This window comes from Musa acuminata, chromosome BXJ2-1 (genome assembly GCF_036884655.1).
Source record: "Musa acuminata AAA Group cultivar baxijiao chromosome BXJ2-1, Cavendish_Baxijiao_AAA, whole genome shotgun sequence".
NCBI lineage: Eukaryota > Viridiplantae > Streptophyta > Magnoliopsida > Zingiberales > Musaceae > Musa > Musa acuminata.
Window position 1 is genome coordinate 874,999 of NC_088338.1, and position 16,303 is coordinate 891,301.

A 16,303-nucleotide genomic window follows, 5' to 3' on the forward strand; every position below is an offset into this window, starting at 1 on the left:
ACAATCAATGTTTTAGGTATATGAATATATTTTAACTTAATTTTAAATCTTTTAGATGGATCTTTGATCATTAGGTCTAGTAAACCATCAACAATCAATGTTTCAAGTGTATAAACATATTTTTACTTAATTTAACACGTTAAAAGATGAAATTTGTGCCTACCAAGATCTAATTAATACCTCCGGTATAATGAATCCATGTTTGTGGTGGAGCCACCACTTTCCTCCGCAATCGGTGGTACGAGTCGTCGACGATAAAAGGAATCCCGGTATTAAGTGTTTGCGTCCATCAACGTGCATGCAATTGATGGAACGAGTACGAATGCAATGGACCACACGACTCGTCACACTCATTTCGGATCATGTTTCGATGGTTCCCACCAAATTAATGAGATTTTTATATATCTATTCTTGCAAGGTTAAAAAATTATATTCTGATGGATGTCATATGATAGGATTGCATTCTAATTACTGATAAGATTATATTAGTCCTACATTAATAGAGGAATAGGAGAACCAAACGCTTATAAATCCGTTTGTCAAATTTTTTTTTACTTTCAAAAGTATTTTTTAAAATTTATGTGCTCCGAAAGGGTAAACCTATATGAATACGCTCATCTGCCCAAAGCAAATAATTCCTTGTGAGCTCATCGCACCAATAACTATTGATTAAATAACTTATCAGATTAGTGCTAGAAGAAAAGCCCCCGAAACCTTAGCTCCCCTACGGGAGGGAGTATTGATAAAGCAGTATTAATCTCACATCGATTGAGTAGGGGAATTAAGGACTCATAAATATATCGGGCCTCTCTAGATATTTTTTTTGAGCTCACATGCTCCAAAAGGATAAAACCATGTGGATACGTTTATCTGTCCAAAATAGATAATTCCTCGTGAGTTAATTGCACCACTAAGTGACTTATCAAATTGGCTCATAGAAGGAGGGCCCATGAGCTCTTGACTCAGTTACTAAGCACTAATAAGGTCATGTTAGTTCCACATTGGTTGAGGAGTAGGGAAATCAACTCTTATAGGCATCTTTTAGAACCTATAGGCTCCAAAAGAGTAAAATCATGCGGGTACATTTATCTATTCAAAGCGAATAATTTCTCATGAGCCAATCAAACAAATGACTATCGACTAGGTGACTTATGGCGTTAGAATGAGAGCCCTTGGCTTCCTTACGGGAAGGAGCACTGATAAGAATATGTTAGTCTCATATTTGTTGAATAATAGGAAAACCAATAGCTCATAAGTTGATCATGTCTTTCTTACCTTCGAATGTACATTGTAATGATCGTCGATTAAGTGACTTATCATTAACAAAATCAATAATACAATTATCTCATCAACATATATATAACCTAAATATAGAGAAATAATAAAAAATATTATGTGTATATATATAAATATATATTCTTAACTAATTATGTTGTTTTATCGAGAACAGTTGAGTTTTCCTTGCAACAGTTATGACTAGTATAAGTCCTACCAAATCACTAGTGATGATTAGTGAGAGTAGGCAGATTGCATAGATTATTATTTGGGTTTGGTATCCCTCTTTCTATCATTCCTATCGGTGGACACAAAATGCACACACTTGTTATCTGAATCCAAGCCATTATTGATCCACAGAGAGACTTGCACTAGCAATGCAATCTACCACCGACACGATGTTGCGTCTACGGACTGAAACGTATGGGAAGAGAAGATATGGGGTCGTCTGTCTGCTTCCCTTGTACCTGCAATTATAGCTTGCTCATGCAGAGGGAGAAAGAGAATTCATCCACATGATCATTGAAGGTGATCTTTAAAGCTAGATTTTTGTACGATCCAAAGAATATTATGTTTCGATTACGATTTGCAAGTCAAACATTTGCATACATCCAATTGGTCCACATCACTTTTTTTTTTTAATCTCAAGATTATAGTAGTTTTAAATCTTTCATAAGCAAAAAAAAAAAATTCGTAGGGTTCAAAATCTCATTCGATCAATTTTTGAAAGATATCAGTTAGTCTCATCGGTAAAGATCTTAATAATTTATTATAAAATCCTAGGCTCGAATTTATAATATTTTATTTTAATATATGAGGTAAGAAATTTTTTATATTTTTTAAATATATAAAATAAAAATTAGACCTTTCTCAATTCATATATGAAAATAAAATACTTTCGTCAAACATATATCAAAGTATCTAAAATAAAATGGTAAGGGAGAGAAATCAAAATTCTATATATTTAAATTATTTTTTAAGAAATTTATATATTTTTTCAAACGATACTTTAAGGTATCTTTCGATGGATCAATATATGTTTTCAACTAAAACAAACAAATAAGATAAAGATGTCAGGTATGAATACACACACAAGTAATCAACTAAAACGAGTTACGAAGTTGAGTTTGAGTTAATAGTTACGTAAGAAACAAGTGCATTAAAGAGTTCGGATGTTGTCGGTTCGTAAAGCGGATAAAGTAACCTAACTCAACAAGTAATGGGGAGTTATAGCGAACAAGTCAACAAGTAACTATTAATTTTTATATTTTATAAAAATCATTAAATCTAAATATTATAATATTTATGTTATGCACTATGATATATTATTTGTGTTAATCCTTTACATGAATTTAATATTTCATCTCATAAAAGCTTCATCCCAGCAACTGTGTATTTAAGATAATTTATACAAACTTGACATCCTCGGTAGTATTTTCTTTTGAATGACTGACTACTAAATGGCTCACAAATTCATCTCGATCAAACTCAACATCTATTTCAAATTCTGAGTGATCAAAATCGATATATATGATGAATTCGATCTAAAGCAACGTAGAGAAGATTTAAATTTAAATTCCTCACGGTGACAAAAAGTGTGAGATGCCTGTGTCAGCACTCGTGGCAGACAAGATGGGTGATGAACGGGCCATGGCATTTAAAAGCAAAGAAGAACATGACATACGATTGCGTGTGCCATCAATGCCCTTTGTCCGCCATGAGATCCACGGCGGACGGCCATTTCACCCGCCTTTGTAGGGCGAATCACCCCGCAATTATTGGACCTCGTTCTGTAGCTTCTACAATGAGCCTCCTGTAGAGTTTGAAGGTGAGCATGCAGCCAAGCGTCGAAGTCTCGCCCTCCACCGCTGGCTGCATGGCTGCTTGCTCCACTGGCACGACCCTGACATGCAAGCTTCCCCTGCGCAGAGAACAAATCGCATTCGAGTGTTTCTCGCAGCAGTGAGAGTTTTCTGTGAGTTTGAGCCTCCTCTCATCTCGTAGGTAGCGTTTGAGACTTTGAATGACGGAACAAGCTCGAGTCTCTATCAGCGCAGGAATCCTAAGAACGGATGAGGGACAGCAGCGGCCACTGCCAGGCCCCACCTGGGAGACCTTGGTCGCTGCCTCCCATCAGTTAAAAGAAGAGAAAGGAGCAGGAAGTCATGGCCTGGTGCATTTGTCTCAGCAGTAAGTATTGACCGAGCACGATGAGTCATTCATTGGACAGTGTGTGCAACGAGAGGAATGCATGGTAACTCCATGGTGCAGACATGATGGTCTGCCAGCAATGATTCATGACTGCTTCATTGTCCTCGCGTATTCCAAAGTATCTCATGGACTATTGCTGGGATGGATTTGCCCGTTGCTTACATCGAAAGGGGAATGGAAAACACAAGAACAAGCAGAAAGAGAGTGAGGTGATGATTGACTGTTTGGCTCAACACCGACTGCTTGTTTGGTTGCATGCATGTTTTCTGGTGTGAAAGATGAACTGGATGAAGACTTGTGTGTGTCTGTGCAAGTATGTGTGAGGATCTGATCTAAGCAACAATGAGGAGAATATGACCTGTCATGCATTCTGATTGTTAGGTTCATCCAACTGTACAGCAAAATAAATATATTTTGGATTGATGCCAACATATACTGTAGATGTAGCTGCATTGATGAAATATCTGCAAGCATAGGTATTGAGGAATATGGAAAAGGGGGAAAAGACCATGATATCAATATGTAAATGTTACATATTCAACAACTTGTTGATGTTAAAGTCAACTCTATGCATCTTTTTCCATCACTGAACAAATTCAAGACAAATAAAATGCATGGATGATATCAACATGTTCAAAGGAGATGTACAAATATACTAGTTAGACAAAATGAATCAATGTCTTGAATTTATTTGTCTAACATTTGTAAGCTATGCATCCAAGCAGTGCATGGCAGAAACATTTTATAGAATACTAAGACATTAACAACTGTATACCTTTTGGGATTTATGAAAACAGGATTTAGATTGTGTTAAAAAGGACATGCAACTTGGTCTCATCATTAATATCATCAAGTGGCATGGTGCAAGTCATTTCTATGGCATCCAGTAATGGTCCATGATGGAAGGGACCCATTGAGAGACCTATAGATATGTTGTTCTCTCTCCACTGTATCCTTGAAATATCAGTGGTACCCCCATATTTTTTGGTGTAGACAAAAGAGAAGGAGACCAATGCTGCTCAATGTGCTTACCATGAAAGATATTACAAATAGGAACATGCTAAAAGCTCATTCTCCATGATGCAGTGTGTTCATTTTCACAATAAGGAAATTAATCACTAGAAATTATTATGGGTTTCTTACAATTATAGTGTGATGGGATCCACATGTATGAGCCTCTCACTCACAAGTACATGAGAAGTGATGTCACCCAATGATTCAATTCACCTAAAAGGTAGTGCTTACATATCTGTATATGATAATGGAAAGGTTAACAACTCATTTAATCTATATTGTATGCATTAACAATGTCTATATAATTTGGATGGTGATTGTTATCTAATTTCCTTGTTATTCATCAAAATCGAATTATACTTCTTTACAATTTATGACCTCAAACAAAGAATATAGCACTGATGATTGCTCATATAGGTGTTCTCTTTCTGAGAAATTGAGAGCAGAAAACTTTTCAGATATGGAGAACTAACTTTGATGGAGGCTTATAAGATATCATTCATGTAAGAAAAAGATTTACAATAGAAAAAATACATTTAGTCTCAAATGACCAAAGCAAAAGGAGAATTAGAGATACATTATCTCCACCTTATTGAATTAGTCTTAAATGCCAAGTGAGTATTTTCAGTATTCAAACAAAGAAAAGGATTATTGGACTGATGTTCTAATTTCACTAGAAAAAATATGAGTCAAATCCTGTTGGTGCTAAAAGTTTATTTCATCAATCTATCTTTTGTCTGCAGACATAAGGAGAATGTTAAGAGTATAAACATATAAATTATACCTATTAGCTTTCAGATGTAAATCCATAAAAAATTAAGATTTCCTGTACAATGATATATAAAAGAAATGCCTCAGAACTGCAAAGCCTACAACTATTATACTTAATCATATTAATAGTCTTGGGTCTGAGAATAGTGCTGAGATTTGTCAGAAGATGGTAAGATGGGGACAAACAAGAGGTGGAAGATGTCATGCTTAAGTTTGATGGCTCACGAGTTGGGTGTGCAGACTTGGCTTCTGTAGGAGGATTCTGCCACTTAAACAAGGCAGAATGTACCTTCACTAGAAGTAAATCAATCAAACTTACAGAGTTCGGCACTTTCTCCTAAAGAGGAGCCACAGGTTTCTGGTCATGTGAAGTCCAACGTTGACATATAAAAACCAATGATGCAGTCTTGCCTCAGCAAACAAGTACAGCCTCTTTGGGCTATTCTCAATATCATCAGGGTTATACCAAGTCTTTCTACTTTGTTTTGCTGAGTTAAGATTTAGCCATGTCTCCAAGAAATACTTGTCCAAATCATGTGGACAAAGGGATTGATCGTAGGGCGAATTATCAGAAAATAAACTTCATTTTTTTGAACTCTTCTCGGAAGCATATCTCTTTTTTTTATGTAATATCTTTATACTTTATTATATTGTTTTTAGTTATACTAAAAAGATATTATAATATAGTAAAAAAATTATTCTATAATAATTTTACACTATATTATGTATTGTTAAAAATATTATAATACTTTATAAAAATACTATATATTTAATATTTATATGAAATTTATATTAAAATATCATGTTATAGTGTTTTTGTAGTGTGCTATCATGTTTTTCTAATATTACTAAAATCACTACGATTCCTGAATGAGGTTATTTTGAGTATTATATAAAAAATATTATTAGAAAATTTTAGAAACGAGGCACTCTAAAAAAAAAGCTCCCCTATGCTCTCTAAGGTGAAAGTCATGCGTAAAATATGAGCGAAAATGATGCGCAAGGAATACGATGACAACGACGAATGTAATAATAATAGTCAGGATAAAACATGAGACAGATATCGTACATAAACATGGGATAGAGGTAACGAGACAGATATCGTACATAAACATGGGATGGAGGTAACGAGGGCGACCGACAAAACAACGGATGAGGAAGAAAAGAAAAAGGTATTCATGAAATTTTGACAAATTAGAGATGTTATCATACACATCTTCGGAGAAAAAAAAAATAGAAATATTTTCAGGAAAATCGTCTTATATCCTTGAAATAGACAATTAAAGAGGAAGAGGCGGGTAGTGAAAAGAGGATTAGATTCCTTCTCTCACCACTGCCACAAGTCTACTTCTACAATTTTCCCCCGCAGAAGCCAAACAGGCAGTCGAGTGCGACCCTTCATGCACCTTGTCACCTTCCCTTACGTCACCCCTCGGTCCTCTTTTGCACATTGTTTCTTCCTCCTCCAAGCTTACATATGTCTCTGATCCATCACCGCCACCACCACCGTCACCATACCACCAGCACGCTGCTGCCCCTACCCCTCTACCGCTGACCGGAGAAAGGGTTAGACAAGCATGGGCGGTGTCACCAGCAAGTGCTCCTACGCCAAGCACCGCAAGAAGACCAAGGAACTGCGGGCCAAAGTCCTGGCTCTGGAGGAAGAGATCAAGGAGATGAAGCGGGTGAGGGAGCACGAGGCTCGTGCCTTCGAGCGCCACGCGGCGGCCTTCGCGTCCAAGGAGGCGGAGTGGGAGCAGGAGAGGAGGAAGCACAGGGAGGAGGCGAGCAAGCTGGGGAAGCGGCTCAAGGAGGAGGAGGACCGGATCCGATGTTTGGAGGAGGAGATGGCCGCCGGCCGCGGCGACAAGGAGTGGTTCCGCCTCGGCACCGACTACCTCGTCGAGCACATGAAGGAGGAGCAGGCGCGGCGCGAGGAGGCGGTGGAGAAGTGGAAGCAGCTCTATCTCGCCATCAAAACCGAGCTTGACGATCTCATCCAAAGAACTCGACAAGGTAAAATTAACATTCCCATTCTCTTGAGATCAGAGCTGAAACAGAGCAGTGTCTTTCTGGTTCATACAAGGAATACAGATTAATGCATGGATGATTCACAAATGAATGAAGGGGACCGATCATCGATCTCAGTTGACATCCGCGAGGAACTTGTGGCTCGACCTTCTCGTCCGCTCTTCTGTTTCCCCCACTTCATAGCAGGATAAGGGTGTCCACTGCACATGAAGGAATATTGTATGCATGTCCACTGATCCTGTTTCCTTCGTCTTCTCAATATGTAGGCCATATGCTCCATGATTCCCAATGGACCACATGGAAGCCCTCAATCATGCCCCTGTTTCTTACTCCTTACCTCTCTCGTGGCCACTGACGGATTTCCATTCTTAGGGGAGAGGCTCTACCTGGGGGATGAGGAAGGCGGCACGATCGAGCGGCTACAGAAGGAGGTGAAAGCCAAGGAGGAGACGGCGGAGACGTTGAGATCACGCGTCGATGAGATGGAAAAGGAGGCGTGCAAGAGAGACCGAGAGATCGACATCTTGAGGCAGAGCCTGAGGATTCTGAGCAACAAGAAGAGGGGACGCATTGGGAAGAACCAACTCAGAGACTTGCATTGATGAGGTGCAGGCCATCTCATCTATACCGGAGAACAGGACTTGATGGAAATGTTATTGTAGCAGAAACATAAGTAAACCTTATATCTTATATATATATATACCCAATAAAATGTAGTTCTTGTCGTCGTCGTCTTCTTCCTTCTTAAAGGAGCAGAGTCTCTGTAGTTGCTCCAATCGAGTATGTACTGAACACTGGCACTTCACCAGTTGCTCTCATCCATGTCCTTTGAGATGGCTGTGGTGGATGCACGACGAAGCATCAATGAAGTCAGTTTCCACGACTGGAGATTTCTATCGATCGACGCCATGACTGTCAATGCATCATCATAAGGAGCAGATGTCCTTTCATTAGGCTAAGAGGCATCAAGAGGGATGAAAGAATGAACTCCTTCGGCTGCATGGAGTGGAATGATACCACCTTGAGACAATGGCTGCTACACATATCCAAATCATGCTGAGAAAATGCATATGAATGTGTTGGTATCATCACATCCATTAAATTTCATGGAGGAAGTATTAATAAAGTATGAATAGGCTTCTAAATTTTTTTATGGGCCTTTATTTAAGACAAGCCCATTGATAATCAAGTCTTATTTTGGTGCCTGTGTTAAGATATTCTGATGATTAATACATACGTTGCGTAGTCGATAAGGCGATTACAATGTTTATAAGATTAATGTATCTTTTGAATGTACGGGTATAATACAACGTATATTTATCATACATCCACTATAGTATTTCTCGTACTTACAAATAATAAAAAAGATAAATTTAAGGGAAAAAATAACAAAGGATATATAATTTTTTTTTAAAGTTTTTACTAATTAAATTAATTAATATCTTTTTTATTTTTGATCTATGCTAATTTATATTTCAATCCTTATTTTATTTAATCGTTTATTTACCTATGAAGAAAACATAAGAAAAAAATAAGATTATTTAATAATAAAAGGGTGTTTAAATTATAAATAAATATATTGGGTAAAGGTCGAGAAAGAGAGAGAGAGAGAGAGGAACACTTGGTTGGAGGGTATCGTTTTCTTGCCGTGGAAGCGACGTAGGACCGTAACCCAACGAAAGTGACGGTCTTGATGCCGTTTCACCACCCAAGGCGGCTGCGTCGGCCCGTGCTTCTCTCTCTCTCTCTCTCTCTCTCTCTCTCTCTTTCTCCTGCACATATATGGTTCGTCTGTGGTCTTCCATCGACTGTTTGACTAAATGTCAAATTTGTTTGCATTAGTAGGTCTTAGTGGCTATTGAGGACCAGTTTTAGATAAGTTTACAGTACATCCAATCGCATTATTGTTTGTATTAGGAGTAGCTCTTGTCATCTAAACCAAGGCAGTGACTTAACAGTAGCTCATAGGTTTCCTTGAAGCAGGCTTGACTTGAGGAAGCGGTAACACCGATCGTCGTATAGACTACGAGACATCCTACCGCCATGATGATGACTCCAAGTTGCACATAAACTATATAGTTTGCATGCGGGACCGCATTAATTGGCAGATAACAGCTGGTACTGATGCAATTAAAAGGCTGTCTGCTGTGCTGTCCCCGACAGCGGAGCCGAATCGTGATTGTTTTGGGTCATGGCACACGCGGAGCACAGCGTGGCCCCATGCAACTACACGACGGTCCACGCAGCACAGAATAGAATAGAAGCCTCCTCTTCTTTCTCTTCCCTGTCGGCACAGGGAAATGGGGAAGAGGAGAAATCAAAGCTTAGCTTTCTACGCCTTCCACTCCGGACTCCCAGATGCCATGGGAACCAATAACCTAAGCAGGTAAAAACAAGGCCCACACCCACCAAGGCCAAACGATGCTGTCACAGAAGAAGAAAACCCTTCTTTATGGGTTATTTATGGCTTGCTTGTGCGTTGGCAGATGGCCAATTCAAGTTGTCATTAAGGTCTCCAGTGTGGTGGTAGGTCAAGCCTTTATAGAGTGACTTCAAGACACATCCTCTTCTTCGGCCTTCATCCCCCGCCTCCTCTCTTTTACTGAAGCGACTACTGGAGCTTGATAGAGATGGTGGTGGTGGTGGTGGTGGTGGTGGTGGTGATGCTGTGCCTTCGTCTATAAATGTCTAGAGAAACCAAAAGGATGGTTCTGACCCGTGTGGTTTCGTCGGTATTAGCGACTCTGATTTAGAGGATCCTCTTTGGGCACTAAAACAAATGGAGGTTGAAAGGAGGAGGAGGAGGAGGAGGATAGGAGAGAGAGATTGTTCTTGTGCTTGCACCACCATGTCTTCTTCTTATATTTGCCCTCTTGCTTTCTCTCTTCTTTTTCTTCTCCTTTCTTGCTGCGACGAGATGATCGGCACCTCGGCCTCCAACTACACGACGCTTAGGTTAGCAAGGATTCAAAGGCACTTGGAGAGAATCAACAAGCCTGCAGCGAAAACCATACAAGTAAGGAAGACGCCGAAAGCGTTTCTATCTCATGCCATTAGACTTGCGTGCTTTCTGATTCCTTCATGAACTCATGCAGAGCCCGGATGGAGATATCATCGACTGCGTTCCCCGGCACAAGCAACCGGCTCTCGACCATCCCCTTCTAAGCGATCACAAGATCCAGGTGCATGTCCTCTTCCATCGACTGCTTCTCCTCTGCGTGATGCTCTATGCTAATACCTGTGGATTTCCTTAGAGAGGAGCCCCACAGAGGCCGAAGTTCAAGGTCGAGAGGGCTCCCAGAAATTACAGTGCGAGTGATGCACCGCGAAGGGCATGGCAAGCATGGCACCACGTCGGCCATTGCCCCAGGGGGACCGTTCCCATACGGAGGAGCTCCGTCGATGATGTCCTGAGAGCCAAGTCTCTGTTCCACTTCGGCAAGAAGCAGATGCGAGTTCCTCTCGCCAGGAAAGTAGATGCACCAGATGTGGTCAGTGGCAATGGCCATGAGGTACATATTCTATCGTCCCCTTGGGTATGAATTAGATTACTTCCACAAGTTCTATTGCTCTTAGATAGACAACAGTAAAGCTGTAAGCCAGACGGGGGAGGGTGACAACGATTATTAATGCTGCTGTATATTTCAAATGGCAAGAAGGAGATATAAATACTCTGCTTTCACATCTGAGATGATAGCATCTCACAGACGCATGCATCGAATGACCTCAAAGGCATCGGCCGGGCAGTGGTGTGGTGGAAGCTATCATGACACCATTTCTTTACGTTCAATGCTTGTTCATTGCACAGCCATTGCATGAAGACCAGAAAGCAGTCATGAGAAACGTGAATGACCGCTAGGGAAGCTGCGTGCATGGATCTCAACAGCCATTCGCCAGTTTCCTATTCCATTCAGCGAAACTTCTCGATGCACTTCCCATGTGTTTCCTAGTTTTGAGAGACGTAATCGATTAGATCTCTCAATCTGGTTGACTGACGCTATCTATATCTATATATATGTGTGTAGCATGCAATAGCTTACACTGTGAACAACCAAGAGGTGTATGGGGCCAAAGCTACGATGAACGTATGGGATCCCTCCGTCCAAGCGGAGAACGAGTTCAGCCTCTCCCAGATTTGGATTCTCTCGGGATCATTCGACGGCGCAGATCTCAACAGCATCGAAGCTGGCTGGCAGGTACATATTTCTTGAAGTCCACTCTGTATCAGCTTCAGCCTTCTTTGAAATGCCAACATCTTTGTTTAAAGTACTCAACAAAATTTGATGGGCATTCAATGGAGCTTTCACTAATTTCCATGACTGTACAGTATTCGAATTGAATAAGAAGTGTGTGGAGTTCTGAAGGCCGCCATAAGCTTTGACTTATAAGCTTCCCAGCGAGGAAGAGTAGATCGGTGTATCATCTTGATGCATGTTACTCGTTGGCAGTGTGACCGGAAGAAGTCCACCATTTGACTTCCGAGGGCACGCTAAAAGCTCAAGGGAGGTGGGTGAGCTCACGATAACATACCTTATGTGTTACCGTGGAACTTCGGCTGTATGATCTCGGTGGTGTTCTTCGGATTAGGACCACCCAATTTATTCTGCAGCTAATCTTTTACATTGCCATTTAATAGCTTGTCGGAATGTTGAAAGCACAATAAAGGTTTACCAACCAAACGTACCTTCTTCATTGAAGGAGATGGTCCGAAATGATAGCCATGACAGTGTCTGTGAAAGCATGAGTTCATCTTCTTGGAATGGTGATCTGAAGCTTTATACTTTGTTCTAGTCAGGTCAGCCCTGAGCTCTATGGAGACAGCAGACCGAGGCTGTTCACATACTGGACGGTGAGACCCAACATTTCTGAGCTCTCACTCGAGTGCCAATCATAAGCTCCACTCCTTGTGATGCAACAGAGTGATGCGTACCGAGCAACAGGCTGCTACAATCTCCTCTGCGCAGGATTCATACAGACGAACAACAGGATCGCCATCGGAGCAGCCATATCGCCGGTATCGTCCCCTGGAAGCAGCCAATACGACATCACCATCCTCGTATGGAAGGTAGGAAGTTTCGCAGGTTAAGAACAGTGCCGGTCCTATGCATGAGAAGCGTGTGTTGGTCCCTCAGGATCCGAAGCTGGGGAACTGGTGGATGAGCTTCGGTGAGAGCATGCTGGTGGGGTACTGGCCGGCGGAGCTATTCACGCACCTCTCCGACCGCGCCACCATGGTGGAGTGGGGAGGGGAGGTGGTGAACATGAGGCCCAACGGCGAGCACACCTCGACGCAGATGGGGTCGGGCCGCTTCGCCGGGTCCGGGTTCGGGAAGGCGAGCTACTTCCGCAACCTGGAGGTCGTCGACGCCGACAACAGCCTGGTCTCAGCTCAGGCCATAACGACGCTGGCGGAGAACACCAAGTGCTACGACATCAGGAGCTTCTCCAACGCCGACTGGGGCACGTACTTCTACTTCGGCGGGCCAGGGAACAACCCCCAGTGCCCTTGATCTCCTCGTCCTCACCACGCAAACTTAGTGCATCTCTGCATTGTACAATCGGCATCAGTGCCCTGCAAAGGCTAAGGGGGGGTTTTGTTGCTACTGAGGTGCCATAGTTCCTCATATAGTAGTAGTAGTAGTCGTAGTAGGCACCATATTCTTTGATGGCTTCTACTTCTCCGTGTACTCTGTTTGCTATAATGCAACGATCTTGGCAGCTACCCTTTGCACTTTGGAGATCGATTTGCCCTTTTTCTCGGCGAGGAAAAATGCTTCGTGTCTACTGAGCTCATCATATTTTATAGGTTAAAAATGGCTTATGGGAGGTGAGAAAATAGAGGTAGGGGAGGAGGGAGAGAAAAAAGTCAAAAAAAAAAAATCAAGATTAAAAGTGAATTTAATAAAAAAAAACCAAGATTAAAAAATCAACTTAATTTGATAACTTCCGTTTATATCACCAAAACCTAATTTTTCGATAACTCTCTTTTTATATCCTCTCGTATAGACCTTCAATAATTTATATATTGTTTTTATCTTTTGAAAAGAGTACCCTTGAGTATACATCCATAAAGGTTAGTCTTTTCGAAATCTCCTATAATCTTATAGGACTTACAAAAGAAAAAATAAGTTAGAGAAATCATTTTCTCGATATCCACAAGTAATTATTTCTGCAAACACTTCATAGCATTCATAGCCAATGTAAATTACAAATATACTTCGCAAGTTCTGAACGAAACTGATAGTTGGAGTCTTCAGCAAAAAAAAATGATTGCCAACTCAAATCCACTCAAAACAAAGAAAAATTAATGGATCAGAATGTGGCATCCAATAAATTTAAAATAGAACGATAAGTAAACACAAAAGCTCAGAAAAACTTAATCGATATGACACATCAATAGCAGGTTGCAAAAATTTTGGGGATATTAGCTAAGTTAATTGATAAAAAATATAATTATTGATAATAAGATCAAAATATGAGGTTTGCTTATATTTAGAACAACATAGGAACGGTTTGATGATAGAGAAAATATGTGTTCCCAAGAAGGATTTATTTGAATTTCAAAAATAATTTAGATTGACATGAATGAATAAAGAACGGTAAATTCATAAAAAAAAAAATCAAAAAAAATTATTTTCTAGCTTCTTGATTTATTCGAGTAGAGTGGCTTTTACTTTCTAAATGACGTGAGTATTTTTACCCGTGGGTTACCGTCTTTATTTTTGCTCTCATCCGTCATACCCTTTGCCTACCATTACCTTCGTCCCTAGTTCGTCATTGTAGTTATGCCGTTGCGACATTTGAGACTAAACGTCAACATCTCACCCTTCTCTCTCAGCTCCAAACCTAATTACAAAATCTCCGCCTATTACTAGATGTGGACGTAACACCACATCATCATTAGCCAGTCACATAAGTACTATTGGTTATCCTCTCGAAACATTGACCACCTTAATAGCTATAACAACAATAAGAAACGAGTGACAAAGGTGACGAGACAAGTGCATGACGGATGAGAATAAAAATACAATATCAGACAAAGGATGAAAGCACAAAACAAAGATATAACGGTTGCGATGGATGAAAACACAAAGACTACGACGAACAAAGGATAAGAACAACAATCGACAAAACGAAAACTATAAATAATCTTATTTTTTAAAAAAAAAAGATATTGACGTGTAAGAGAAAAATGATACACTCGAAACTGAATTGAAATTTCTTCGTAAATGTCCTGTTAACTATAGGCTTAAAGTTCCTATCAATATCAGTCCCTTTAAAGACTCAAATCACATTTCATGTTCTTAGCCACAAACAAATGTGATCATATTCATAATAGTAGCTTGATTCCCACATTAATCGATGAACCCAAAACACAAAACAAAACACGGTAAAATCATTTATTGAATCCTAAACAAAAGTCCAGGAAACCCAAAACATGAGAACAAGAATCCAAACATCGTCTTGCTTGTTGGGACTCGAATGGCTCGAACCCTTAGCCATCCATTTATTGGCGAGCAATCGGGAGAAATCAGCCCACCAAAAGCTCTCTATAACAGCAGATCCTGAGGGGCCTGGTTAGTGTTGGTGCTGGTGGTGGTGGTGGCGCCGCCGCCGCCGCTTCCAGCGTCGGCGTTCCCCATTCCCACTGCGTTCTTCACGGCTCCCGCCGCGTCCTGCGCCATCTGCTTCACTTGTACCCCAGTCTTGCAAGGAAAGCCAAACTCAATTCGTCAACAGAGATCGCCGAGGGAGGAAGATGAGGACGGATGGCGATGTCGGGAATTAAGCGTTTGTGGGTGGAACGTACCTGCTGCAGGAAGCCGGCGGCGTGCTGCTGGCTCTCCTTGGCGGACTGCATTGTGTCCGACGCCATGTCGCGGACGGAGCTGGCGGCGTCCTGGACCGACCGGGTCCACTGGCCAGCCTGCGCCTGCACGAATCAAGAAGCAACATCCGACGGTCAGATCCCACCGCTGGAGCAAAGACGACGACGACGACGACCCACCTCTCCCTCGCCGTGGGCTTTCCCGGACTGGAACATCTGGCTGCTCGACATCTTCCTTGCCTCGAGTTGCCGAAACCGACACCTTGTTTACCAGAGAACAAACACTGAAAGGCGAATGAGAGATGGACCGGTGGTGGGGGGTTTATAAAGGAAGCCGAGAGCGATGCGAGGACGACACGTTCGTGGGATCGCAGGCAACGACGGAGGTGGAGTTTGGGGAGAGCGGGTAAGCATGCCTGCTGTTGACGACGCGATCAGTGGTAACGACTTGGCCTCGAGTGTTAAGCGGAGGGCGTTAGGTTTGTGGCAGCAAATGTTGCCCTGCACAACGTTCATCAACGTTATTGGAGTTCCTCCTATCTGCTTGTGTTTCAATGTATGAATTATATGTTAATACGGTCTCTTTTCGTTAATAAAAATCCGATTTCAAAGTGTTGTTATGTTTGGAAGATAGAAAATGTTAGTATCATATGTCGTTTGTTCTGTTCCTATAGAGGACTATACTTTCGACAGAACTCTTCCATCGATAAGTCAGATTCAGATTTATTGGTTGCAAAAGAAAAATATATAAATATATGTTTTTTTTTTTTTTCCATAACAGTATAAACATTGTTCAAATTCATTGAAATTTGAAAGAATTATGTGTTGTGTTTTAGAGGATAAATTTATTACATGCATCAAAATACACGATAGGCTGAGGAATGATTCGTATCATAGAAATTGCAACCTAATTCTTTTACTATATATGATCAAATGATAATGGATTGGATTTTGTTAATTCCTTCGTCACTTACCCTCGACTTGAGACACTTCAAACATGAATGCAGTTTGAGCTTGGACTCAATGATCTCGATCTTAGGAAATCTGACAATTCAATGAGCTTTCTCTCAAGGTTACGAGGAAGAGAGGAGGATGGAGCTGTTCTTGCAAGAGAGGAAGATGGTGTAAGAGGGTGGGCTTCTTCTTCTAAAGCTTGACAGCTTTGTGAAGCTC

The 16,303-nt window shown here is 41.0% G+C and overlaps 3 protein-coding genes across 3 annotated transcripts; 2 read left to right on the forward strand and 1 right to left on the reverse strand.

Moving 5' to 3' along the window:
- Window positions 1-6,607: 6,607 nt before the first annotated feature.
- Window positions 6,608-8,200, forward strand: LOC135598325 (uncharacterized). The gene is made up of 2 exons (XM_065091930.1): window positions 6,608-7,287; window positions 7,675-8,200. The coding sequence occupies exons 1-2, from the start codon at window positions 6,849-6,851 to the stop codon at window positions 7,902-7,904; spliced, it is 669 nt and encodes a 222-aa protein (XP_064948002.1). The 5' UTR covers window positions 6,608-6,848; the 3' UTR covers window positions 7,905-8,200.
- A 1,687-nt stretch (window positions 8,201-9,887) lies between these two features.
- LOC103988868 (protein neprosin) lies at window positions 9,888-13,024 on the forward strand. The gene is made up of 7 exons (XM_009407541.3): window positions 9,888-10,318; window positions 10,398-10,484; window positions 10,557-10,814; window positions 11,328-11,498; window positions 12,098-12,151; window positions 12,221-12,367; window positions 12,435-13,024. The coding sequence occupies exons 1-7, from the start codon at window positions 10,082-10,084 to the stop codon at window positions 12,810-12,812; spliced, it is 1,332 nt and encodes a 443-aa protein (XP_009405816.2). The 5' UTR covers window positions 9,888-10,081; the 3' UTR covers window positions 12,813-13,024.
- Window positions 13,025-14,678: 1,654 nt separating this feature from the next.
- Window positions 14,679-15,478, reverse strand: LOC135597986 (late embryogenesis abundant protein 29-like). Its single transcript, XM_065091500.1, has 3 exons — window positions 15,311-15,478; window positions 15,113-15,235; window positions 14,679-15,008 (listed from the first exon to the last, which is right to left on the reverse strand). The coding sequence occupies exons 1-3, from the start codon at window positions 15,359-15,361 to the stop codon at window positions 14,853-14,855; spliced, it is 330 nt and encodes a 109-aa protein (XP_064947572.1). The 5' UTR covers window positions 15,362-15,478; the 3' UTR covers window positions 14,679-14,852.
- Between the last annotated feature and the right edge of the window lie 825 nt (window positions 15,479-16,303).

Excerpts from the sequence above, each read along its gene's own strand:
- LOC135598325 (XM_065091930.1), top strand. The coding sequence starts at position 6,849 with ATGGGCGGTGTCACCAGCAAGTGCTCCTACGCCAAGCACCGCAAGAAG. Across the intron at positions 7,288-7,674 it reads CATCCAAAGAACTCGACAAG|GGGAGAGGCTCTACCTGGGG; the intron begins GTAAAATTAACA and ends TTCCATTCTTAG.
- LOC103988868 (XM_009407541.3), top strand. The coding sequence starts at position 10,082 with ATGGAGGTTGAAAGGAGGAGGAGGAGGAGGAGGATAGGAGAGAGAGAT. Across the intron at positions 10,815-11,327 it reads TCAGTGGCAATGGCCATGAG|CATGCAATAGCTTACACTGT; the intron begins GTACATATTCTA and ends ATATGTGTGTAG. Across the intron at positions 12,368-12,434 it reads TCACCATCCTCGTATGGAAG|GATCCGAAGCTGGGGAACTG; the intron begins GTAGGAAGTTTC and ends TTGGTCCCTCAG.
- LOC135597986 (XM_065091500.1), bottom strand. The coding sequence starts at position 15,361 with ATGTCGAGCAGCCAGATGTTCCAGTCCGGGAAAGCCCACGGCGAGGGA. Across the intron at positions 15,236-15,310 it reads AAGCCCACGGCGAGGGAGAG|GCGCAGGCTGGCCAGTGGAC; the intron begins GTGGGTCGTCGT and ends TGATTCGTGCAG. Across the intron at positions 15,009-15,112 it reads CCGCCGGCTTCCTGCAGCAG|ACTGGGGTACAAGTGAAGCA; the intron begins GTACGTTCCACC and ends TTTCCTTGCAAG.